General features: G+C 46.0%; 1 protein-coding gene across 3 annotated transcripts in view; it reads left to right on the plus strand.

The window, feature by feature from the left end:
- The window catches only part of TRPC7 (transient receptor potential cation channel, subfamily C, member 7), a 141,072-nt gene that overhangs the window by 112,796 nt on the left and 1,619 nt on the right, over positions 1–26,657 (plus strand). For all 3 annotated transcript variants that reach the window (XM_011969179.1, XM_011969181.1, XM_011969182.1), the window contains 4 exons: positions 9,305–9,500; positions 14,931–15,152; positions 15,833–15,913; positions 24,883–24,958. In XM_011969179.1, the coding sequence (XP_011824569.1) occupies positions 9,305–9,500; positions 14,931–15,152; positions 15,833–15,913; positions 24,883–24,958 (575 nt within the window). The remainder of the gene's footprint in view (positions 1–9,304; positions 9,501–14,930; positions 15,153–15,832; positions 15,914–24,882; positions 24,959–26,657) is intronic.

The following is a 26,657-nucleotide window of genomic DNA, read 5'->3' on the forward strand; positions in this document are numbered from 1 at the left end:
AAATATGCACCTGCTTTCTCATTTAATCTACAGTGGAATAACACAAATACTGCTACAGGAAACTGAGGCTCAGAGAGGTACCAGACTTGCCGAAGATCATAGAGCCAATAAGAGAATCTGAATCCAAATTCGCATGACTCCAAGCCCATCCTCCACCTTTGGCCTAAAATTTCTATCACTCACACTAGGGCCTACACTTTGAGATGGATGCTAAGACTCTAAAAGTTGAGTTGCTCTCCTATGGTAGTAAATTCTGAAGAAGAGCGTTCTAACTCAGATTTTGATTACCATTGAGAACCTGCTGATTCTACATATCTCAGCTCTAATATGCAGACTGTGATTCTCCCCTGGATAAAACAGGTTTCTATTCCAAAGTGAGCTCCCTCATTTGACAAACATGTATGGAGCAACTACTCTATGCCAAGTGGTATTTGTCCCTGAGGCCATAGAGATTAATAAGACAATTCTGTCCCTAGGAAACTCATGGATGAGTGGGAATTCTGCAGGGGACAGAAAGCAACAGCTGTGATCCCATCTGATCATCATCAAAGGGTACTTGAGTAGCACAGGGAGGAGGAAGTACTGAGCCCTGCCTGGCAGTCAGAGAAGGCTTCCTGGAAGGTGTGGCTCTAAACAGAGACTTTGGGAGGATGACTGGAAGGGCACTCTGGCCTGTGCAAGGCATTTTTGGAGAGCTTCATGTAGGAAGGCATTTGGGTAGACAGCAGAAGATTAAATCAGAGCATCAGGTAGGAGCTAGATTGTGAAGCACTTCGTAAGTCCTGATAGAGTGTTAGAGTCTCCGCTAAGTCCTTTGTAAAAGGAGGAAGATGTAATTGGGTCTGCTTTCGGGAAAAGTGCTGTGGCAACTGCATGAAGGGTAGGTTGGAAGGGGTGAGAATGGAGGCCTAAGCTGGGTGCTGGGATTCTACTGTGAGCAAAAGCAGATGTGGCCCCTCCCCTCATGAAACTTGCAGACTGGTTGAGAAGATAGATGTTAATCAAATAATCACAGGAATGAGGGCATGTTTACACATCAAGAAAATGTTCTGAAAGACAGGAACATGAAAGAAAGGCAGCCACAAAAGGAGCTGAACTAGATCCCCTGGGAGACTCTGGCAGGAGCCCCGTGAGAGAGGGTGCACTGCTGCATGCAGGGAGTAGTGGGATGGAGAAGCGGGGCAAGGGGTAGAGTGACAGGCTCTGGCTTCAAAGGGGATCCTGCTGAGGCTTCCCAGGCTGAAGTATGTTGTAAAACTCATCAGAACCAACGACATATTGAGAGAAATCGAGGGAGGGGTCACCCTGAGGCACCCTAGGAGCTTGGTCTACTGCCAGTTTCCCTGTGCAGAGTGTGCTGAACGTGTTTGCAGATGGGGAACAAGGAATGGCATCAGCCTAATGGGCTTTGTGAAGGACCCGTTTTTCCCAGGATCCTGGGTCAGTGTTGAAATATGGGCATCTCTGATCCAGAAGCTCCACAGGCTGTTTCACCATCAGACTTTATTACATTGTGAAAGTTACAATCTCCACCTTTCATGTTATAAATTCAAGTCAGGACCGGCTGGGCACGGTGGCCCACGCCTGTAACCCCAACACTTTGGGAGGCCGAGGTGGGTGGATGGCTTGAGCCCAGGAATTCGAGACCAGCCTGGACAACAGATTGAGACCCCATCTCAAAATTTAATTAATTAATTAATGCAAGTTAGGCATAGGGTGTTTGGGGGGATGAGAGAGCTTACTGAACCCACTTTCAGATGGAGAAACCATCACAGAAAAGTTCTAAGGCTTGATGGAGAAGGCAGCCGAGGTCAGTGTGGGGCCCAGTTCAGGCTCAGAGAGGCTGGGGACCTGGAAATGACCTTTATGTGTCAAAAAAGATCATTTGAGTCTAATATAAGGTCTTTTTCTTTGTATAACTCTCCAACAAGTGATTAAAATGTAGATCTTTTCCTGGACTACTTTAGAAGAATTGTTACAACAGACATTCTATCATAAAATGTTTATGGATACATTTCTTCTCATGTTTATTTGTGACATGGATTCTAAAAGCCTGGGACCTGTGAGCCCCTGGAACAGTCTGAGGGCCACCAAGTTTTAAGGAAAAAGACCTGATGACACACAGAAAATGTGCTCCTGGGGATGCTGGCTTCATGGCACCCTCTCAGGCACTGCCCGGGGCCCTCCATCTGCTTCTCAGGCTGATGGTTACTGTCTGACAGGGGAGAGGGTCCTACCTTTTTATGCACTAAAATTCAGTTCTAGGATGATAATATGGTTTAAACTGCCATTCCTCAAAGTGACAGCGGCAGGAAACTGCAGTGTCCAGGGTTAGCTCGAGATGTTACCAGCAGGGGCAGGTCTGAGGCAAGGTGGGTAAGGCCAAGTGCCAGATCACCTTCTGCCTCGGTTTCCCAGAATTCCGTTGTCCATTGACAAAAATGTTTACTGACCCGCCCCCACTTCCCCCAACTACAAGCTGGACACTATTCTGAGTACTGAGGACAGAGTGGCGAAGGTCAGCAGGGCCTCTCAGCATGGAGCTCACATTTCAGAGAAGAAAGAGGCAAAAAGATAAACAAATAGGCAAGTAAGATAGTAATAGATTAAGTGCTGGGAGCCAGAGAAGTAAGACACTGTACAGAAGAGTCATGAGGGAGGGCCTCCTTCAGACAGGTCATCAAAGAAGGTCTCGTGGAGCGCATGCTGACTGAGCCTGAAGCCTCAATGAGAAAATGAGGAGGAGCAGCCAGGCACAGAGAGAGGGGAAGACATTCCAAGAAAGAGCTCAGCCAGTGCACCCAGGCAGAGTGCAGTGACTGAAGGGAGAGCCAGCCTCGGGCTCCAGGAGGCGGGAGGAACCTGACTACACAGGGCCTCGAGGGCCTGCGCTGGGTGATGATGGGCTTTGTCAGGGAAAGCCACGAACGGAGAGGGGCAAGATCTGATTTCTGTTTTTCAAGGACTTTTCTGAGAATTAATCGCCGGACTCCATAGTATTTCAGCCAGATATTGGAGCCTATTGCAGTTGATGCAGATTGTGTAAAAAACAAATACTAGGAATAAAATTAGTAACATTAATTGAGCAATTAGTATGTGCCAGGCAGTAATTTATGCATTTCACAAGCATTCCATTAACTCATTCAATTCCTCACAACAATTCTATGAAGTGGAGATTACTGTTTTCCCATTTTACAGCCAGGAACGAAGCAGTGCAGAAAGACTAGGCTATTTGGCCAAAAGCATAGACTCAAACCAGGTTTGCCTGGAGTCAGAACTTGCACCTCGATTGTTTCATCATCACCTGGACTCAACACTAGGATCAGGGAACAGGAAGTCAAAATGTGCATTAGGGATTCATTCGTTCGTTCATTCAGCAGACTTTGAATTTGTTGGGTGCCTCCTGTGTGCCAGGCTCTGATGAGGTTTGCAGTTTCGAAGATGAAAAAAACACAGCTTCTTCCCTCAAAGAGTTCCCAGGCTGCACGGGGTACAGTGAAACCCCTCAGTATAAATAAATCTAGGCCCCACAGGCTTTACATATCCCAGTGCTTTGGCATCAGTTCTGTGGCCCCAGACTCTTCTACTTCTAGACTGTCTAAATCAAACTCCTTGTTTAGGACCTAAGGTAGAACTCAGAGGTTATTTGGAGGACAGAACTTTGCAGGGCCAAGGAAGGGATGAGTTCAGATTTTCTCAGGCATTTAACCATCCTTAAACCTGGTCCAACTGCTTTAGTCTCTGGGTCTGGGTATTAGAGAAACACAGCCTCTGAGAAGATCTTTATCCATTCCAAACACCTTCCTCCATCAGCCCAGCTTGGATGACAGGTGAGCATTATTTTCCTTCAGCAGAACTCTAGCAGAGTGCCAGCTATTGTCTGCTGAGCTTGGGAAACAGCCTTTTTCAATTAAAGGCTGATCCTCCTGCTTAATTTTAGCCTGCTATGTGCTGATTTGAGTAGGTAACTGAACTGAAGTATTCAGTGGTAGGGGCTAGGAGTCCTGGCACTGAGGAGAGAGATATGGCAGTCTGAAGAAGCAGCAATTTTCCTGTCACCCCAAACCCTCTCCTTGTTGATCAGTTTGTTCTCTGAGGCCTGTATACAACTGCCTCTTCAGGCAACCTGTTATTAAAGTCCTGCTATCCAGGCGAGACAGACCTGGTGGAGAACTGCTTACCTCATCCCTGCTTTCTGCATGACAAATCAGCCCCAGCCTTCCCACACACCCACATTCTCCCCCAGAGAAGGGTGAATCGTGGCCTATTCAACATCAGTCACAGGCACTTTTCCTCCTTTACTTCATTAGGAGTGCTTCTTATGCTGGGGTGGCCTATTGACTAACTTCAGTCCCTTCCACTGGAGGCCCAGAGTCAAATATAAAAAGACAGCATGGCTGGAATAATCAGAAAGAGTATTTGCATGAAATCAAGGGTCTGTGATGATCTTTGAAGATTAGAAGAAAAATGAGGCTTGTTCAGAAAACAAGCAGCTGAATTATTGACTCCATTCAGCCCTGTTTGGAAGCACCTGAGGGGCTGAGGGGCTGTATGTATGCTGGGAAGGGCAGAGGCAAACTGAGCCTCCCTGCTTACAGTCTCATAGCATTCTTTTATCTTACTGGGCTTGCTTTTAGACTGGGACCTCCAAAAGGACAGAAACACATTTGATCTGGGCACCTGTGAATCCTCATCACCTGGTATGGTGCCTGGCACATAGTCAATTCAATAAATACATGAATCAAAATAATAACTGCTATTTATTGGACTTCATATTTCGCATAGGTTGCCCATTTAATCTTCATATCAACTGAACAATAGAAGCATCATGATGCCAATTTCCTAGTTGGGTAAACAGACTCAAACAGGCTTTGTCCCATGCCCAAACTCATACAGCCACTATAAGGCATTGCTGAGATTTGAACCCAGGCATGCACCCTGGATCTTCTCACTCCTCCAGCTCTGTGTCATCTCCTGTGATTGACACAGTTGAAGGAATCTGTGGCAAACTCTAGCTAGCTAGGGTGGATGGAAAGAGGATGTAGAGCCAGTAGTTGCCATTGCTATCAGTAAAGAACCTCAAATCTAGTCTTAAGACCAGCTAGTTCACAGTGGGGCTTTCTGTGAGACAAGTAGCTTTATGGCAAATAGAAACCAGCCTAATTCCAAGATATTTTCTTCCTGAAAGCCAGCCCCATTTCTCCCAAATGACTGGCTTTCTACCCCATCCCCTGGGTTCCAGAGCTCATGAAAATTGTGGATGATGATTAATATATAACTCAGAGAGCCTCATAACCTCATAGGGCATTAGGGCCAGCTCCAATACCTGAGCCCTTAGGATAAGTGATTTACTATTGACTCATTCCAATGCCAGCCTTCTCTCTGAGAATATATTACTATGTGTGCCCAAGGTCAAAGCAACACAAGTCTTTTCCCACTCAGTGTGGTGAGGTCAAGTTTCATTCATTTCCTACCACATGTTAAGTTGGAAGATGACACTAGCATGGCATCTTAAGTTCATTGTAGAGCTCTAATCACCATAAAAAGCATCAAGTTTTCACTGAAGATTTTTTCCTTTTTTTCCTACCAGGATGTCTGTCATTTTCATATTGATTTATCAGCTCTTTGTGTAAGGATATCATCCATTGTTTGTCTTACGTTTGCAAATACCAATTCTTTTCTCAGTCTTTTGCCTTATGTTTTTACTTATTATGTTTTTCATGTGTACAAGTAAAGTTTTGTGTGGTCAAATCTCTCAAACTTTGTAGTTTCTGAAACTTCCCCCAGCCCAAAATTATGTAATAAATTCTCACCAATACTTTATTCTAGTGTTTTTACGATGTAATTTTTTTTTTACATTTAACTCTTCCATTCCATTCAGAAGTCATTTAGTTATATGGTTTGAACTATGGATAAAATATTGTATTGCTTACAGTTTAGCCCAGATAATTGGACATAACTCAGCCCATAAGGTGCCCTCTAACAACAACAACAATAAAAAAAAAAAAACAGCAACATAATTAATCCATTCAGTTAGTCCACTTATCTTCATGACAAGAACATGAATGTACAAATGAAAGACCCAAGAGCCTCAAATGGTGAATCTAGCCATACTGGGTGAGTCAAGCCAATAGGCCCACCTTTCTTTAAAGGAAGATTTTATTACCTCATTAATTTTGCTCCATGAAAAGAGAAAGCAAGGGCCATAGATGTTCTCCCTTAATGGCTTAGAAGAGATCATTAGAAATGCATAGTTTAGGGTCAGGCACGGTGGCTCACGCCTGCAATCCCAGCACCTTGGGAGGCTGAGGCGGGCAGATCACGAGGTCAGGAGTTCAAGAACAGCCTGGTCAACATGGTGAAACCCCGTATCTACTAAAAATACAAAAATTAGCTGGGCATGGTGGCGTGCACCTGTAATCCCAGCTACTCTGAAGGTTGAGGCAGGAGAATCGCTTAAACCCAGGAGGTGGAGCTCGCAGTGAGCTGAGATTGCACCACTGCACTCCAGTCTGGGTGACAAGAGTGAAACTCTGTCTCAGAAAAAAGAAAAGAAAAGAAATGCATAGTTTGTCTAAGACCCCGTCCTGCCCAGACAGATGCAGCTGGTTGTCGCTCTGGAGGCATGGCTCCCACTCTGGCAGTCCCAGTGAGTTTGGGCGTCTTGTAGAGCCTCCTGGAGAAATGGCCAAATCCAAGTCCAGGAGTTACTCCTTCAACTACAGAATAGAAATAAAACAGATGTGCGGTACTGAAGATTGTCTGGAAGACAGACAACAAATTGAACAGATCAGCATTCCAGGCCAGGTTAATTGTCCTGAGCTATGGGGGTCAGGTAAAGGAGGGACAAAGGCAAAGCCTCGAGATTTGTAAATATTACCTTGCTGGAACACATACTGCTTAATGAGCCAGGCCTATTTATTCAGATTATTGACACAGAATACCTAAGACAAGGCACCAAGGATAAATCAGGGCTCAGTGGCAAAATTTATGGCAAGATGCAAATGAGAAAAAAATGGAAGCTGAATGTAGGCCCACTTTCCCTAGGAGAAATTCAGAGGGTTTTCCCTGGATGTGTTCTGTAATTGCTCACTTCATTTGTGTCAGCCAAAGGTTTCTGGGTTGTTCCAAGGTAAGAAAGGGAAGATGAATTTGGGTAAAACCTCTCTCTATGGCAAGTATGATCCATTCCTTGGTTGGTCCATGGCAAGTGTATAATCCAAGATCAGCCCTTATCTGCCCAGCCTCCCCCTCAGACACTGTGTTCTCCAGTTTTCACCTGATCCTGCCAGGAAGGGAGCAACTCTAAGAGAGATCACAACCTACTGTCACCTTCCAGTTTGGAATTTAGGGTTCATCTGGTGGTTTTGGAATCTGTCTGCCACTGTTCCCTTCCACAAGTGTGATAACTGAAAGATTGCTTCATAATGGGACACAGTACTGCAGTGAATCACAACACGGGGTGGATGACATCTTTTTCACACAAAATGCTGCATCTCACATGAGGAAAACTGTTCTCCCCCTTTCCAGAATAGCACCAGGAGCTGGAGCTCTGCAATAAGGGCTTAATACCCTGTTGTTGCTTCTAAACCCCCAACTAAATTATTTCTCACTAATGCTAAAATGAATTCAATGTTTCAAACTCACAGTTTTAAAAGAAACCAAAAACAAACACTGACAATACAATCCCACTTCAAATATCAGTTTTTCAGACTCTGAAGGGTGTGCATAGGGAATGAGCCAAACAACTGGGTAGACACACACACATGCACACATGCACACACACACACCCCCCACACACAATCACACTCAGGAGAGCTGTAAATTCATGCGAGTCAAGAGTTGGATTTTTAGCCCAAGTGACGAGTACCAGTATTTTTGTACATCTTGTCAAATAAATACCAATCCTTGAGAAATGCTGATATTTTTAAAGATCTAGCTAATCCTGGCCATTTGTGGGTGAGTGTTGAAAACCTGAAATGTTAAAGAGGGAAAAAAAAAAGTGCTTTCTCATAGTGGTACCAAAAATCTGGATGAAAACTAAAAGAACTACGCTTAACCATTCAGAAGTTACCAGATACACTTGCATGGTCTAAACCTCCCAACCAAAATCCAGCTTTCTTATTCGATCCCAGGTCATCAACCTGATACAGGGTCATGGCCATGGAGTATGGACTATGAAATGCACTTGGGTCTTATTCATAATACTGCTGTATGTCAGTTACTTCGTAGTCTCAAAAAGGGCCAAAGAGCAGTGTCCTTAAAGCCGAGTCTAACCTGAACTGCCCTCAAGACACGTGCAGCATCTAACCTAAGTGAGCTGTAAGGTGAGGTTTGGGCAGTCACCTGGTGATTTTGAACCATGTGGGCACACCAGAATCTCCACTCTCATTCTTGATAATTCAGCCCCAGTTTAGAAAACTTGATACATGTGGGTAGCCTCAGCTCTGTGTCATGGAGGTCATATGAGAGCCCACCCAGAGCTGGTCATGAGGCTTAAGTGAGCTGCCCTGTGTTGAGTGCCTAGAAGTGTCAAACTCCAGGGATGCCATCCTGCTGTGTGGACACTGCCCACTTTCCAGGTATCTGCCATCACTCCCCTTCACGTGGGCTGTGGAGTCTGAGAAGAAATGGTTAGGGCTTAATGGAAGGAAGAGTGTACTTTCTGGAGCTCATAATGCACAAGAACAAACATTTACCCAGGTGTTTAATTTTAAATGTTTAAGTTAATTACAGTAAGAGAAAAGCGATACCACAACCAGGAGTCCTGATAAATGGATTGAATAAAAAATAGCCTGCCATTTTTAATATTCTTTCAAAGTCTTCTTAGAAATATGAATGTCACATTATCTCAGAATGCAGGCACCACCAACCAGCCCAGCCCCACTCCAGGATAACTGGGCACTCCAAGGTAAAGCCTGACCAATGGCAACTTTCATTTTAAAAGTTCAAGCTGGCCAGATGCAGTGGCTTACATCTGTCATCCCAGCACTTTGGGAGGCTAAGGTGGGATGATACCTTGAGCCCAGGAGTTTAAGACCAGCCTGGGCAACATAGTGGGATCCCATCTCTACAAAAAATAAAACAAGTAGCCAGGTGTGGTGGTGCACAGCTGTAGTCTCGGCTACACAGGAGGCTGAGGCAGGAGGATGCTTGAGTCCAGGAGGTCAGGGCTGGATTGAGCCATGATTGAGTCACTGCACTCCAGCCTGGGCGACAGAGTGAGACCCTGTCTCAAAATAAATGAATAAATAAAATTTAAGCTGATGCAAACTACATGAAAGGACTGTCTGTTTCTTTGCAGGGTTGAAGAAAGTTTTAAAACTTTATTTTGGTCCATATTCGGCTTATCTGAAGTAATCTCAGTGGTGCTGAAATACGACCACAAATTCATCGAGAACATCGGCTACGTTCTCTACGGCGTTTATAACGTCACCATGGTGGTAGTGTTGCTCAACATGCTAATAGCCATGATCAACAACTCCTATCAGGAAATTGAGGTAAGGCCGGGTCACCGAAAATGCTCGCTGTCCCTCATCTATTTACATTGCTGTTTTCAGCAATGAGGGGAATGATGTTAGAAGGCCATGGTTGTTAAATGTGTAGCCAGAACAACAAATAACAGGCATTCTTCCTGGATTGCTTCTAGAAATACTTCTGGTCAGTCTGCCCCATGGCCTTGCTGCTACCACCATGAGGCCCAGCGAGAGTAGAAAGAACTGGAGTCATGAGTCTTCTCTCTTTTAAACTTGTCTTCTCAGGACATCGTGCAGATGACAATGGCAATCAATCAGAATGACTGTCTTTCAGCCCCCCGGCCCCTTTTGCCTCTCACATGTTATTTATTAAGTACCTACTGTAAGCCAAATCTGCACTAGGCACTGGTGATACCAAGATGACTAAGACACAGTTCCTGCCTAGAGAAACTCATAGTCCAGCGAGGAGATCATACAGGGTGATCAACAAATTCCAATGCCCTGGGGCCAGTGCAGTCAGGTTGTAGGGGGTGGTGTGGGGACAGAGACAGAGATTGACTATGGGGGAAGCTTCCAGAGGTGATGCTGGAAGGCCATTTAAAATGAGAACAATTTTGCCTGACAGATAACGGGGTTGAGAGAATGTATCAGGAGGCAATTTATGAAAATCTAAAAGGCATGAGCCATAAGCTATTGATTGCAGCTTTGTTTAGAATAGCAAGAAATTAAAAACAAACTAAATGAGCATTAATAGGAATCTAATTAAATAGACTATGATGCATCTGAAAAATGGGATGCTGTGCAATTCTATTTTAAGAAGGATAAATATGTTCTCTAGATGCTGATGGGGAAAGACTTTCAAGTTACAGTGGTAGGAGATAAAAATCAAGTTCCAGAACAATGTATATAGTGGGCTTTCTCTTGTGTAAGAGAGAAAGAAAAGGGAATGTGATTCATTTGTGATTGTATAAGCATATGGAAAGAACAAACCTCTGAAAGGTGCACAAGAAGGACACCACGGCGTGCCTGTTGAGAGGTGGGAGTGGGAGGCATGGTGGGTGGAATTCCTTCTCTTTATACTTTTTGTCCTTTATAAATCATGTTGTTGTTTTACCTACTGTAAGATTAAATAAATGAGCTAAAGTTAAAACAAAATAAAAAGCACTGACCTATTGACACAACAATTCCAATTCTGGGAATAGATCCAATATGATTTTACATAGATGTTTATTAAAGGAAAAACCTGGAAATAGTCCATTGATAGGAGAATGTTTAAATAAACTGTGATGTAGTCACACTTTAGAATAAGGTGTAGTATACTGTACATCCACCATGAGAAAGACCGTTTTGTACTGACATGGGAAAATCCCTAATACATTATTAAGTGAAAAAATGCAAGTTGTAGAAAAATACATATAAAGGAATCTAATCTGCATAACACTACAAATGTAAACATATAGAAAGGAACTCCAAGGAGGCGACAGTGCTCTTGACCAGGCCTCCTCTGGGGGAGGGAATGAAAGGAGAGAGAAGATCTGAAATGGGACTTTCACATTTCCTGGGGCACCTCTGTCCTTAAAGTATAAGAAACAATGTTTATGTACTTCTTATACAGAAAAAAGTAAAGATCCCTGTGTATTAACTTGCTAGGGCTTTCCTAAAACATACCACAGACTGTGTGGCTTAAACATTAGGAGTTTCTTCCCTCACAGTTCTAGAGGTCACAAGTCCAAGATCAACATCAGCAGGGTTGGCTCCTTCTGAGCCTCTCTGCTCAGCTTGCAGATGTCCACCTTCTTGCCGTGTCCTCACACACCCTTGCCACCAGTCCAAAAAGATCGGGGCCCCACCCTCGTCACCTCATTTAACCTCAGTCACCCTTTAAAGGCTCCATCTCCAAATATAGTCACCTTCTAACTTAGTGGGGGTTAGGGCTTCTACATAGGAATTTTAGGGGGCACAATTTAGTCTATGTTACCCTCCCCAAAAAAGAGTACTCTATACTGTAGGGAGCACATGAACCAAGGCAGGGAGGGGTGAAGCAGTGTGGTATGCTCAGCGCTGCAAGAGCGTAGATTGAGCGAGGAAAAAAGGCAAGAGGTGAGAGGAAGAAGTGAGCCTGGCCATGAAGCCTCAGCTGTTGCCCTCGAGAAAAATACAGCACATCGTGGATGGACAAACCACACATATATTTTTAAACCATTTTACATACTTAGTCACCAGTGTGGATAATGAGCTCTTGTCCACTAGTCCTTCCTGCCCTTCTGGGCCTCAGTTTCCCCCTGTGTAAGAGAAAACCAGATGGTGCCTGGAAAAACTGCAGGTCTCTGCGCCACTCTCCCCGGCAGTCTGCCATATCCTAACAGGCATGTAATGCTTTGGCTGAAATGACAGTAGCATGGGAAACCTCGCGGTTGGCTGTGAGGGATGCCCACTAGCTGAGGGCAGGAGTAGGCAAGCCCACGGCATGTGATGTCAAGTTATCCCACCACGGAAAGGGGCCCCGACATGCAGAGAGTGTATTACAGCCCCACACCTCCCCTCTGGGCTCTGGACTTCTGGGGCAGGTGAGGGCACATGTTCTCACCTCTCTTACTGGACCATGGAAGGTACCACTGGAAAATGCCAGGCGTTCATGATCACATGTAGTTTTCATGATGCAAATATTTGTAAACCCTTCCATGAGAACACTAATTTATTGGCTCAGTAGATCTTAAGCCCCTGCTGTCCAAATCCACAACTCACCTGCGCCTGCCCCTCCATTCAACTCCCCCCACCCCAGCCCCCTGCCTCTGCAGGCAGCACAGCCTTCTCCAGCAGAGAGCTCTGCCCTGCTCCATTCTGCTCAACCCGCCTCCCCAGCCGCTGCCACTGCATGGCACCCTGCCTGCCTGTGTCTTCACCCCTCTCTTGCTACCTAATCCTTCCTGTCAGCATTTAAATAAGTCTCTTGATCTTTAAAAAAAAAAAAGAACTATAAAAAATCCTCCCTCTATCTTACTTTCCAGCTCCCAACCTCTTTCTCCCTTATTCCTTACTGCCAGCATCCTCAAGTTATTTACACTTCTCACTGCCTCTTCCACGAGTTAATTCTTACAAATTCTCTACCCCCCACCCCACCCACCCTTGACCTGGTTGAGAATTGCTCACTCCTCGGATCTGAACCCAAACACCAGCCAGTTTTCCCTGACCCCCAGACTGGGTCAGTGGCCTCAGTACCTAGACCTTCCTCCAGCTCTGGGTACAACAATAGGTAAAAGACTAACTTACTAGCTGTTGAACAGCTGATTATAACCCTGTACTCTTGTGGGCCTCTCCTGGGCCCTTGCAGGGCTCACATCATTGGCCAGACTGTGTGTTCCACCACCGCATGGATTGTCATGCCCAGGGCCTCCCTAGCACATACCAGGTGCATAGCAGGTGCTTCATCAATGCTAAGGGACTGAAGGTTGACTGCTAGGCCTATGCTAGGCTATGGAGATGAAAATCACATTTGTTGAGGGCTTACTAAGTGTCTGGCACTGTTCAATGTCATCTACGCATTAACTCCTTTAATCCTCTCAGCCTATTCAATAGGTATTGCTATGCTTATGTTACAGATGAGGAAACTAAGGCCCAGAGTGATCAGTCACCTGCCATGGTTGCATAGATAGTAAGGAGCAGAGCCAGGATTTAAACCCACACAGGCTACAGAACCCATGCACTTTGCACCATACCACACTTCCTCTCAGGATGGGTGTCCCTGTTACAACTGTCCTGTACAGCGAGACCAGGAGTGAGCCCTGCCCTCACAAAGCTTCCAACCTAAAAGATCCTTGTAGGATGTCCCCAAGTGAACCAGGCCCAGTGTCGATCCTCAACAAAAGCAAAGTGGTCAAACCTGCTGGTTATAACCCTGTACTCTTGTGGTATATCCCAGCAGCCTCTCCTGGGCCCTTGCTGGGTTCACAGCCCCTCAGAGTGTAGTCGCTGTCTGTGGAAAGAGGAACCCACTGCCCAGGGAGCACACACGCACTACTGACCTCAGGGCTATGTGAGGGAAGCAGTTTTATCTCCATAAGCTCAAGACACCCAGCTAAAGTTACATAGCTAATAAGGGATTTTGAGCCCAGGTCCATCTGTTTACAAACCCCACACCTCTTTTCTGGTCTCAAACTGCCCTCCTAGGACAGAGGTTCGAGGAACCTGTCTAGACAAAATACACCTGCTCCTCTCAGGGGCCCACTCAGCATTCTGGCATTGACACAAGGTCTGAAGGAACAGAACCTGGGTTTAAGTCTAACCCCACTGCCCCAGAAGAGAACACAGCTGGATCCCCTCCTACAAACTACACTCAGGCTTTGCTCCCCTTGAATTACATATGTAAGATCTATAAACATCCTCCCTGCTAGCACTCTGACCAATAAGAAATATACTGTGCTGTCCAATGTGGTAGCCACTAACCACATATGCCTATCAAGCACTTAAAATGTGGCTGGTCCAGCCGGGCGCGGTGGCTCACGCCTGTAATCCCAGCACTTTGGGAGGCCGAGGCAGCCAGATCACGAGATCAGGAGATCGAGACCATCCTGGCTAACACGGTGAAACCCCATCCGTAATAAAAACACAAAAAATTAGCCAGGTGTGGTGGCAGGTGCCTTTAGTCCCAGTTATTTAGGAGACTGAGGCAGGAAATGGTGTGAATCCAGGAGGCGGAGCTGGCAGTGAGCTGAGGTCGCGCCGCTGCACTCTAGCCTGAGCGACAGAATGAGACTCCATCTCAAAAAAAAAAAAATGTGGCTGGTCCAAATAGATGTGCTGTAAGGATAAAATTCACACTGGAGTTTGAAGACTTAGTATGAAAACAGTAAGGTAAGCTATCTTAATATTGTTTTATAATGCTTACATGTTGAAATGATATTTTTGATCTACTGCATTAAATATAATATATTACTAAAACTAATTTCACCTGTTCGATTTTACTTTTTAGAATGGGGCTAGTAGAAAATTGAAACTTACCTATGTGGCTCATCTTTTTGGCTCACAATATATTTCTAGTGAGCAGCACTTCTTTAGAGGTTAATAAATACAGTAACGCCGTGGTGGCTGGTGAATCAGCTAGCAGAGCTATAAAAATTAATGAATAACCAGATTAAGTGGCAGTGAGAAAAGTTCTTTGGCTAGCTGCATGTGGAGAATGTCGGTAAAAATACCCAGTGTAGATCAGGGATGGTTAGTATGAACTGGTCGAGGCTTCTCAGTCATGAGTCCGAAGGACAGAGGCGGAAAGAGTAACCAATGTGCATGGCTTTAGTGAGAGTAAACTCCCCTTCTCTGTGCCATCTGTAGACGCACCAGAGTCCTGCTTAGAAGTCTGCTCTCCGAATGTGTAGGCTGTGTCTCCGCTCCTCAGGATGGGCTCCGTTGTTAAATCGCGGCCTTCGAGGGTGTGTTGTTGTTTCCCTTGTTCCACAGGAGGATGCAGATGTGGAATGGAAATTCGCCCGAGCAAAACTCTGGCTGTCTTACTTTGATGAAGGAAGAACTCTACCTGCTCCTTTTAATCTAGTGCCAAGTCCTAAATCATTTTATTATCTCATAATGAGAATCAAGATGTGCCTCATAAAACTCTGCAAATCTAAGGCCAAAAGCTGTGAAAATGACCTTGAAATGGGCATGCTGAATTCCAAATTCAAGGTAGGTAGCCTATGGTTTATGGGGCTGGAGAAGGCAGCAGGAGGGGGCGGGCAAGTGGAGTGTGTTTGAGTCATATGGCTGCCCTCCCCCACCCCATGCAAGGGGGGCCAGGGGCTGGGAGGGCCAGTACTCTGTAGAGTCTGCCTGGACACATCTGAAAGCTCCAATGCCAGCAGAGGCTACTGTGATACCCCCCTTTCTCCTTGCAACCCCTTGGAGAGGTGCCCTGCTGGGGACTTAGCAAGCTGCCTGGCTAGGCTGTGACCCCAGTGAAGGGAACCCCTTAGTGGACTTGGAAATGGAACAGCTTTTCTCAGAAAGTGTCTGGAAAACGATCTCCGAGAAAAAGGTTTCCTTCCCACTGTCTGGCTCTCCTGGGGATTCTCAGTGTTTATTAGTATGTTAAAACCCCTGGAGAAGAGACATCCATCTAACCTTAACTCAGTGCTTTCCAACCAAGTTGGCTAAACAATATTCTGTAACCCTTATTAACATCCTACAGAGCTAAAGGTCCTAGAAACAATGTTCTAGGAAGCCAAGCAGCACCGGGTCAATCAGCTTTCAGAAGCTGCCTCACTGAGACAGCCCCGTATGTGGATACTGTTCAAGTCCTACAAGATATGTAGGGATGCATGTATGTTTTTGTGTGTGACATGTGTGGGTTTGTTTGTTTTATCCAGAAGACTCGCTACCAGGCTGGCATGAGGAATTCTGAAAACCTGACAGCAAATAACACTTTTAGCAAGCCCACCAGATACCAGGTAACCACCCCTTTCCCAAGCATCCAAGCATGGGCAGAAGTAGACTCCACTAAGACACAGATTCAGTCCCATGGCTGTGTCATCCCCGAGAACACAGCTTCATTCCTTCCTTTATTGCACAAATATTTATTGGGTGCTTACTATATGTCAGGCACTGTGCTACTTCCTGGGGATACAGATAGAGATGTGGTTCCTTCCTCAGTGGCACCTCCAGTCTAGTGACAATGGACAATGAACAAGTCAACACAGAGATAAGTGTATGCCCTCAAACTGATGACAGTGACAAAAAGAAAACAGGAGGACTCAAAAACAGAGAAAAATAGGGAGCTTCTGCTTAGATATGGTTTTCAGAGGGGACATCTTCAAGGAGAGAACAGTCAGCCAAGACCACTCGGATGCAGGAGGCAGCCATATGTGACCTTCCGGGCAGAGGAAGAAAAGGGTGGCAGGTCCAGAGCAGCCGGGCCCTGTGGAAGCAGAGAGTGGAACGAGGTGAGGTCAGAGGACCAGACCACTGTCAGGATGGGGGAGAGGGTAACTTTGCCCAGGAGGGGAGATAATGAAATTGTATTCGTGCTTTAAGAAACCACCTAACTACTATAATGAGAGGAGACAGGTGGGGACAAGAGTAAAAGCAGGGATACCAGTGAGGAGGATGTGACAGTCATTCAGGTACAAGGCATGGTTGCTTGGATTGGGGTATGATCAGGGTGATGGAGAAAAGCAGACAGACGCAATACACTTTCTGGATGTATAGCTGCTGGGCACATATCGGGAGGGTGAGGTGCACCCAGCATGGCTCCCAGGTTTCTTTCTTAAGCAGTCAAGTAGATATAGGTGTCTTCAGACTTGGACTGCCAGCCTGCCAAGTCGTTGTCAGAAAAATTAGAAAAAGAACTTTTATGCTTCCAATCCTTGCATTGCTTTTGGAAATGAATGCCAGATCTCTGTATCCGTTTGGATCAGTCCATGCACCAGTGATAAACGATAGCTACGGATGATCAATTATAAAAGTGCAGGCCACTCCTTTCCTGCCTTCCACTTCTCGATGATCAGCAGTTTCACCTATGCTGATCACTTCTTATCAGATGTAAATTTTAAGCTGTCCTGAGCATGCCTTTGGGTGGAGGTGATGTGCCCCTGGTGCCACCTTCCCACAGGGAGCAATTACAGACTTAGATCTTTTAGATATAGGTCTCTAATTGAATCTCTCCAACCATATTTCAGAAGCCAGCTGTGCAGTTAGGAGGATTTAATTGCACAATTAAGAAATGGCTCATCCCTCAAAGAGCTTATAGTTCTGTCAGATGACAGGCGAAAAATTAGTAATGGGCAAATCTTGTGTTTAATCACGCACAAAATTGGGACTGACTGGTCTGATCTGCTTTGAGCTATTTTACAAAACAAAGCCTTTGGTCAGTGGAACGATTTTTATTTCTCAGCTTTTCAGAGAGAAGTGTAGATTATCTGTGTCACAGAAAAGATAGATACCCAATGGGTTAGGGCCAAATCTCTCCTAGGTTTTGAGCAGAATCAGCTCCTGAGATACAGGAAGATCAATTCTGTGTGAATGTCCCATCCCAGAATGAATCCTTTCTGAAGGAGACCATTTCCTTTTATTTATTTATTTATTTACGTACTTATTTACTTTATTTATTTATTTTAGACAGAGTTTCACTCTTGCTGCCCAGGCTGGAGTGCAATGGCACAATCTCGGCTTGCCACAACCTCCACCTCCCAGGTTCAAGTGATTCTCTTGCCTCAGCCTCCCGAGTAGCTGGGATTACAGGCATGCACCATCATGCCTGGATAATTTTGTATTTTTAGTAGAGATGGAGATTCACTATGTTGGTCAGGCTGGTCTCGAGCTCCCGACTTCAGGTGATCCACCTGCTTCGGCCTCCCAAAGTGCTGGGATTACAGGCGTGAGCCACCGTGCCTGGCAGGAGACCATTTTCAAAAGCAGTCTCAGAGCAGTCCCCTCTCTGTCTTCCATCCTTGCTGGTTGAGTCCATACTGCCTTGAATCTCCCCAGGAACTTCCTGCTGTGATTACAGAGATTGGTCGTCTACAACTTCAGGCGACTGATGACCTCGAAAAGCTTTGCTCATTTTGTAATTTGTGACTCCACAGAAAAAGCCTGAGGCGACTTATTCAAATAGTTGTCACAGAAAAGAAGAAACAAAAAGCCAGCCAGTAGGCATCAGAGGAAAGGGACTGAGGGAGCATAGTCTTTGCACATCGGCTCTTGGCTCCACCCTGCTAGGCTGCATGGCATCGTCCTGAGTCATCATCTGCTCACAATAGGAGTAAACCCTGAGATGTCACTAAAAGACACCTGGATGCAGGCTGGACACTAGCTCAGGTGTAGTCGCCCATATTCCTTGGAGATGGGCACTGTCTTCAACCTCATGTAACAGATGAGGGAATTGAGGCTCAGTGGCCAAGGCCACAGAAGTGACTGAACTGAGATCTCTCTGACTCAGAGGGCCCCCCTCTCTCACCACATCATGCTGCCTGGATACCGGCCTATTATTTATCTTCATAGTGTTGCACCAGCACCCTCCTCAGAACCTGTCTTGCCTGTGTTTGACAGTCACCAGGAAGAGACCTATCTGAGCCTTCCAAGCACACAGTGAAGAGGCAAAGAGCAGGAGAAGGCACTGGGGCACTTTTGCTATCACCAGCAGCAAGGACAATTTGAGTGGGGATCTGAGTACGGCTCCTCTCTTTCCTTGGGCCCACCAGTGGTCTTCCAAGTAGCATTGCTTTCCTCCCACAGCAGCTTCCAAATGTGCAGAAAACATTAGCAGCCCAATTCATCCCCTCTTTCTTACAATCCAGGCCCTAGGCAGAGCTGCTGTCACTGAGCACATATTCCATCAGCCTCTCACATGTTGTGGCTCTGAGAAATCACTTAGTGTTCCCAAGAAGATAAAAGCACCATCATTCACACACATTTAGTTACTAAGCTTGCTACTTTTTTGTCTCTTCATTCAATTTCTCGACTGTTAGCGTTTCAGGTGTTTATTCTGCTGTTTGTCAATGCTTCTGCTTTTGTGAGGTCTTTGTTGTAAGGGAAGACAGCTCCTTCAGACTTCAGAGGCTTTCTGTGTTGTTTCCTTAGACTCCAGGGTGTCTGGATTGTTATTTTTCACAAAACCATTTTTTGTAATGTGTTTTCCAGTCTGGGCTCTGCAGACCTGAGACCCAACAATGGAGCAAAACCATGATACTGGTGAGATGGCCAAAGTATGCCTCCTCCCCAAGCTCCCTGTGATCTGTTCCAAGATCCAGCTTGTCAGTTTGTTGGGGCAGGAAGTATACAGACCCACATACTCACTCTGAGAGGTATATTTCTTTATGGTGAAACTGAACAAGTGATATCCCAAATAATAGATAGAATCCAGGCACATCCATCTTTCACATACACGCCAATCTTTATGCTGCAATCTGCTCCCCAAAAGCCAGTGGGGAGTTCTCTTTTCCATCTTCTAAATGGCCTTTACTGAAGAGATCAAAGCAAAGAGGATGGACAACTTGCCAGTGCCTATTTCTTCTATTCTTGTGTCTGATAAACCTCAGTTTAATGAATGACTTGTCCTGTGATCCATTTTGTCCACTCTCTTCCAAATGTTCCTCAATTTCTGTTTTCCTAGGTGACCACATTGCTTCCCTCTGGATCCTACCTCATTGGCCATCATCAACATACAGTATGTGTTCTCTCCCTTGCTTCCTTATCTGTGTCCTCATCTTCCCTGGCTGTGCAGGGAGAGTTGTCTCTCTCATAGAAAGATGTCCTGTATGCCCCTTCACCACCAGCAGCCAGAGGCCATCTGGCCCCTTGTAGTCTGGGCTGGGTCTGGGCTGTGGGAACTGTGTGCCTTCCTCTCCAGACATAGGGCTCTGCTTGACAACTGCTGTTATCCATTGTGCATCTCATCTTCATCCTCCTGAGTATTCTTTTCCTGAGTGATAGCACTAAATATACTTATCTCCAGTACTTTCTAATGCATGGGGCAGGGCAGGGAGAGTAGACACTACCAGGGACATAGTAACTTGGAGAAAGCTTATTATCTCCATGAAGTGAAAGAATTCTATGGAAGATAGCAAGGAGGTATCTCATACTCATCACAAAACATACACACACACACACACACACACACACACAGATACACACACATTTCCCCCACATAGTGAAAGAAGGGAAGCTTTCTACGTCCATCTTTTCTATTAGGTTGGGGCAAATGTAATTGCAGTTTTTCCATTTTAATGAAATCAAATAGAAATAGATATCCTATCAAGGGAACCAGCCCCCAGTATTTCAACATAGGTTCTTTCTATTTTCCATAAGCGTTGGCCGGCTGAGAAACAAAGAGAAAGAGTACAAAGAGAGGAATTTTACAGCTGGACCTCCGGGGGTGACATCCATATCGGTAGGACTGTGATGCCCACCTGTGCCGCAAAACCAGCAGGTTTTTATTGAGGATTTCAAAAGGGGAGGGGATGCAAGAACAGGGAGTAGGTCACAAGATCACATGCTTCAAAGGGCAAAAAGGAGAATAAAGATCACATGCTTCTGAGGCCAATAAAGATCACAAGGCAAAGGGCAAAGCAAAGATCACAAGGCAAAGGGCAAAGCAAAGATCACAAGGCAAAGGGCAAAATCAAAAACTCCTGATAAGGGTCTATGTTCAGCTTTGCATGTGTTGTCTTGATAAACATCTTAAACAACAGAAAACAGGGTTTGAAAGCAGAGAACTGGTCTGACCTCAAATTTACCAGGGTGGAGTTTCTTCCCCACCCTAATAAGCCTGAGAATACTGCAGGAAACCAGGGCGTATTTCAGTCCTTATCTCAACCACATAAGACAGACACTTCGAGAGTGGCTGTTTGTAGACCTCCCCCCAGGAATGCATTACTTTCCCAGGGTCTTAATTATTAATATTCCTTGCTAGGAAAAGAATTCAGCGATATCTTCCCTACTTGCATGTCCGTTTATAGGCTCTCAGCAAGAAGAAAAATATGGCTCTATTGGGCCCAACCCCACAGGCAGTCAGACCTTATAGTTGTCTTCCCTTGTTCCCTGAAAATTGCTGTTATTCTGTTCTTTTTGAAGGTGCACTGATTTCATATTGTTCAAACACACATGTTTTACAATCAATTTGTACAGTTAACGCAATCATCACAGTGGTCCTGAAGTGATGTACATCCTCAGCTTACAAAGATAACAGGATTAAGAGATTAAAATAAAGACAGGTGTAAGAAATTATGAAAGTATTATTAGGGAAGTGATAAACATCCATGAAATCTTCACAATTTATGTTCCTCTGCCGCAGCTCCAGCTGGTACCTCCTTTCAGGGTCCCTCACTTCCTGCAACAATATCCTCTGCGCCATCCATGTTAAATAGAACTTTTGGCCATTTCTCCAACCATTTCAGGCTTTCTGGTGGCAAAACTGGCTTTTGAAGGTATCAAGTTGTGCAGCATGCACATAACAGAAGGGAAGTTAGGTCTCTATGAGGACATGAAGTTTTTTTGGTTTATGAGACAGAGTCTCACTCTGTCACCCAGGTGGCAGTGCAATGGCACCATCTTGGCTCACTGCAACTTCTGCCTCCCAGGTTAAAGCAATTCTCCTGCCTCAGCCTCCCAAGTAGCTGGGACTGCAGGTGTGCATCAACACGCCTGGCTAAATTTTGTATTTTTAGCAGAGATGGGGTTTCGCCATGTTACCCAGGCCGGTCTCCAACTCCTGGCCTCAAGTGATCCACCTGCCTCAGCATTCCAAAGTGCTAGGATTATAGGCATGAGCCACCATGCCAGGCAGGACATGAAGTCTTTAAGAACTGGCAGGCAGTCACACTGCTCTCCCTGAAGGTCCCTGTCACTCTGGGAAGTGCCCTGGAGGTGAGGAGGAAGGCTAAAGTTTCCCGGCACGTCTGCAGTGCTCATCTGGTTCTGCTTCCACAGGAAGCCTTTATAATCCTAATGCACACTGACAGCTTCAAAGTAAACCTTTGCTTTTCTACCCTCTGAGCCCTAGGTCAACAGAAACCCTGGCTCAGGTTGAGCATGCCAGTGCTCAAGAGTGGGTCATGAGCATTCCTGCCAGTGCCAGAGCAGAGACCCCCTTCTTCAAGGGATGACCACTGTATGATGTCACCCAGCCTCTGAAATCTAGTGAGGCTTCCCCCTCCATAAAAAGACTCAGTACCCAGACATGGCCCAAACCCTCTTTGACTAATAGGGGAAAAGTTTCCCACATCTCTTTTCCTAAACCATCTTGAGCCTTTATTTTGATGCCCAGATGAAGCCCCAGCCATGGTTTCCATGCTGGTTAAATCTCAGATCTGCCACTTTCCAGCTGTGTGACCTTGGAGAAGTTACATCAGTGTCTGAGCCTCAGTGTCCTTATCTGTAAATGGAGGTGACAACTCCCATCTCACTGAGTTTCTTGGAGGAGTCAGTAAGATGACTTTTGTGAGAGGCTGACACAATCCTGGTCTATGGAAGCACTCAATGCATTTGCTTCTTTGCATCTTCATCCTTTCACCCTTCCTCCTGAGGGGCTCCTCTGCATTGAGGGAGACTACAAGCAGGATCTCACCTATCCCAGCCAAATAGGGTTTGAGGGGCACATTTTCTATTACTAGTAAATATACGCCATGGAATGTTCTTAAATACAAAAGGTGCACACCAAACAGGAAGGGCTGCAATTCTGGCTGCACCTATGAAAGGATTTTCCTCAACGTCATTTGACTACCAATCTCTGGCTTATTATTTTACGTGAGAAACAGTAAAGCTCTTTAATTGATGGATCCAGAAACTGAAGAACCCTCAATTCCTGAGGTTTGCCTTGAAAAGGCAACCAACTTTAACTAGGTCCCTTTAATTTTGTGTCAGCCTGAAAGCTCGCCGTGGAAGAACACTTCTGAATTTCTTATTCAGTAAGAATGACAGATACCTAGGTGTCTGTTTTGTTATGTTTTTTTTCTTCATGAGAACTAGTTTGGGACAAAGTTTTTGTCTTGTTTTGTTTTTCCAACTCAAAGTGAAAGCAGCATTACTGAGTCTCATGGAAAGGGATATGTGTGTGTGTGTGTGTATATATATATATATTTTGTATATATATTTTATATAATCTCAAAAAATATTTTTTGAGATATATATTTTATATATATCTGAAATATATATATATATTTTTTTTTTTTGAGATGGAGTCTCGCTCTGTTGTCCAGGCTGGAGTGCAGTGGCATGATCTCAGCTCACTGCAACCTCCTCTGCCTCCCAGGTTCAAGCAATTCTCCCTGCCTCAGCCTCATGAGTTGCTGGGATTACAGGTGCCCACCACCATGCCCAACTAACTTTTGTATTTTTAGTAGAGACAGGGTTTCACCATGTTGGCCAGGCTGGTCTTGAACTCCTGACCTCAGGTGATCTGCCCACCTCGGCCTCCCAAAGTGCTGGGATTACAGGCATGAGCCACCGCACCTAGCTTGAAAGGGGTATGTTTTTATAACTTAGATAACTTACTTTATTGACTAGACTATATCCATGAGAAATTCAGCACTGCAGTTTAACCACTAGTAGGATAAGACCCAGGCTTCTCTGAGAAGGATCAGCAGGAAGCAGCAACGGTCAATTCTTCAGCCTGAAATTAGATCATGACTCAAACCACAGAGCCAGTTGGCCCATGAGCCCAAGGGCTGAGGAGGGGCAGCGCTGGCCTGAATGAGCTAAACCCAGTGTTATCCTAGACAGCCTTTTGGGTTCAGGTGAAGTCTTGGAATCACAGGCCAGGAAGCATCTCTGTGGCAAGCTCTTCACGGTTAAAGGGATGGAAAGAACCATAATTGATGATAACGAGTAAATCCTCCAGCTCTTTGCATCCAGTTCACTTACTTTTTATTTGCAAGATGCTTTTCCACAGCCTATGTAGCAAAGCTAGGAACAGAATCAGGTCCCTACAGGTCTCTTCAAACTGGAAAATGCTGCCTCTGTCCTCTTGGTCCCCAGGTGTGAGCAGGTGAGAAGGCCACAGGAAGGGAGGACCAAGGAGCAGGGAAATCCCTTCCTCTCTTCCACACTGCTCATCTCTTGGAAGAGTCAGAAGTCTCGGCTACCGGAGTATTTTTAAATCCTGTGATTTCGCAGGAACCCTGGACCAACTAGCTGGCAAAATCCAAAGTTCACCTCCTGCAGTCTTTCCTACACTTGGCTCTATTCTTGGTGTGTCTTAAGTGTTTATTCATGCCTCGCCTGCTTAACGAATTCGGTATTTGCATAATGAACGGAACTTGAGGGCCAAATCCTTCTCCAGTGTGACTCCGGCAGCACAGTGTCAGGCCTGTGGGAAGTGGTATCTCTGTAAAACCCCAGAGGCCCAGCTGTGTCTGCTTCTGCTTCTGCTTCTGGTAGGAATTTTCCAAGGTACAGTGGACTTATCCTCCAAGCCTGGTCCTAACTTCTGTACCCAGCGGATCTCCTCTCATGAAGCGCACACTGCTCACTGTGACCTCCGAGGGAGGCAGCTCCACCCAGGCAGGCCTGCTAAGTCTTCCCCAGCCCTCCATCCTTGAAATAGAACTGAGGTCCAGGAAAGATGACATGACTGAGTAGGGCAGAGCCAGGCCAAGGCCCCTGGAGCAGAGACGTGGATCCAGGATTTCCGCCACTCCCCACTCCACCCTTTCTCTCTGTCTCTCCCTCTCTGCTTGGCTCAGTTTCCTGCCACTGAGAAGTATCCCAGGTTCAGGTGGACATTGTGTCCTGTAGGGGAGGCTAAACAGAGACTGACCAGGTACCCACACTGTGCAGGGTACCCCTCCAGAGTGAGGCGCCAGGCATGGGAGGGTCGCCGTGGTTGCTGAGGCTCTTCAAGGGAGGGAGGGGTCCTGCTACACCACGCAGGCTGCCTCTGCACTAGGCCCACCCTGTCTGATCCCTTCCTTGCTTGACATTTCAGAAAATCATGAAACGGCTCATAAAAAGATATGTCCTGAAAGCCCAGGTGGACAGAGAAAATGACGAAGTCAATGAAGGTAAGTGACTGGATTTCCACCCGCGTGGTGATTTAAAACAACACGGGTTCTGTGGGTCTCACCGGCCTACGGCCACGGTGTTGTCAGGGCAGTGTGCTCCTTTCCGGAGGCTCCAGGGAGACTCAGTCTCCTTGGTCATTCAGGTGTCAGCAGAATGCATTTCCACGGGGCTGCAGGCCTGTCCCCATTTCCTTGCTGGCCTGAGCTCCAGCTAGGCTGCCCTGAGCTCCAGCACTTGGTCTGTGCATACAGCCCCACCACCTCAGAGCTGGCAGCAGGCATCAGGCACTCTCACGCTTCATTTGCCCTGCCTTATCTTCCGTTGTCCCATCTCTGACCCCACTCCTCTACCTTCCTCCTCCACCTATTTTTTTTCTTTGAGATGGTGTCTTGCTCTGTCGCCCAGGCTAGAGTGCAATGGCACAATCTCTGCTCACTGCAGCCTCCGCCTCCCGAGTTCAAGCGATTCTCCTGCCTCAGCCTCCTGATTAGCTGGGATCACAGATGCATGCCTCCATGCCCAGCTAATTTTTGTTTTGTTTTGTTTTGTTTTGTTTTGTTTTGTTTTGTTTTTTAGTAGAGATAGGATTTTATCATGTTGGTCAGGCTGGTCTCAAACTCTTGACCTCGTGATCCGCCCACCTCGGCCTCCCGAGTGTTGGGATTACAGGCGTGAACTACTGAGCCCTGGCCCCTCCTCCACTTTTAAGGACTCATGTGATTGAATTGGTTCCACCAAGATAATCCAGAATAATATCCTTCTGTTAAGGGCAGCTGATCAGCAACCTGAATTCTATTTGCCAGCTCAGTTCCCCTTTGAGGGGGAACATGACTACCCACAGGCAGGACACCAGGGATTAGGACAGGGACATCTTGGGAGTGGGAGACATTCCTCTGCCTCCCACAGCAGTGGTAGCCTTGAGCCAACCTTATGCCTCTTGAGTGCAGGATGGTTCAGAATTCCAGTGCTGTACTTCATTCCGTGGTGCACGTCCACTGAGCAGATGCACACTGCCTTTAGGGTCTGCCGCTACTTGCTTCTATCTGGCCCTGTCCAGTCTCCGTTCGAGGTTCTCAGCATCTAACTGCCAGCCATGTTTCTCAAAGTGTTCCCCACCTCAGAACTAGCTGTTAAAACTACAGACCCCAGACCCCACACAGACCTAATGAATCAGTATCTCTGGAGTGGGGCCTGGGATCTGCTTTTGGAAAACTGCACCAGGGGTCTCTGAGGCACAATGAGGCTTACCGGCCATCTTATTTTCACTGTTTGGGTTATTTTCCAGTCAATTTTAAGCAGTTACTCTTAGATGAAAAGCAAATTACTTTATACCAGGTAATTAATGAGATACCTATGATAAGCATTTGCTACCTAGAAACAGCCTCATCCATGAGTGAAGTTTCTGTTCTCCTCGCTTGGGCCACAGGGAACTACAGAAAGAGCCTGGCCATTGGGTGACCCTCTACTTCATCCTGGGGCACCCAGCATGCAGCTCGAAGTCAGCCATGACTGAACTGCCCCTGAGCTGACATGGTTTAGGGGTTGACAACAGCCCACCTACCTACTCGTAGGTCTCAAACAAACAATGGCCAAGTGTCATGCCAGCCAGCCTCAAGCAGTATGTAACTGATTCATGTGAACATCACTGATCATAAAAGGTGGGGGTGCTCAGGTGTCATGCCATCTAACTTACACCAT

The sequence above is a fragment of the Mandrillus leucophaeus genome, unplaced genomic scaffold, assembly GCF_000951045.1.
Source record: "Mandrillus leucophaeus isolate KB7577 unplaced genomic scaffold, Mleu.le_1.0 Scaffold88, whole genome shotgun sequence".
NCBI classification, from domain to species: domain Eukaryota; kingdom Metazoa; phylum Chordata; class Mammalia; order Primates; family Cercopithecidae; genus Mandrillus; species Mandrillus leucophaeus.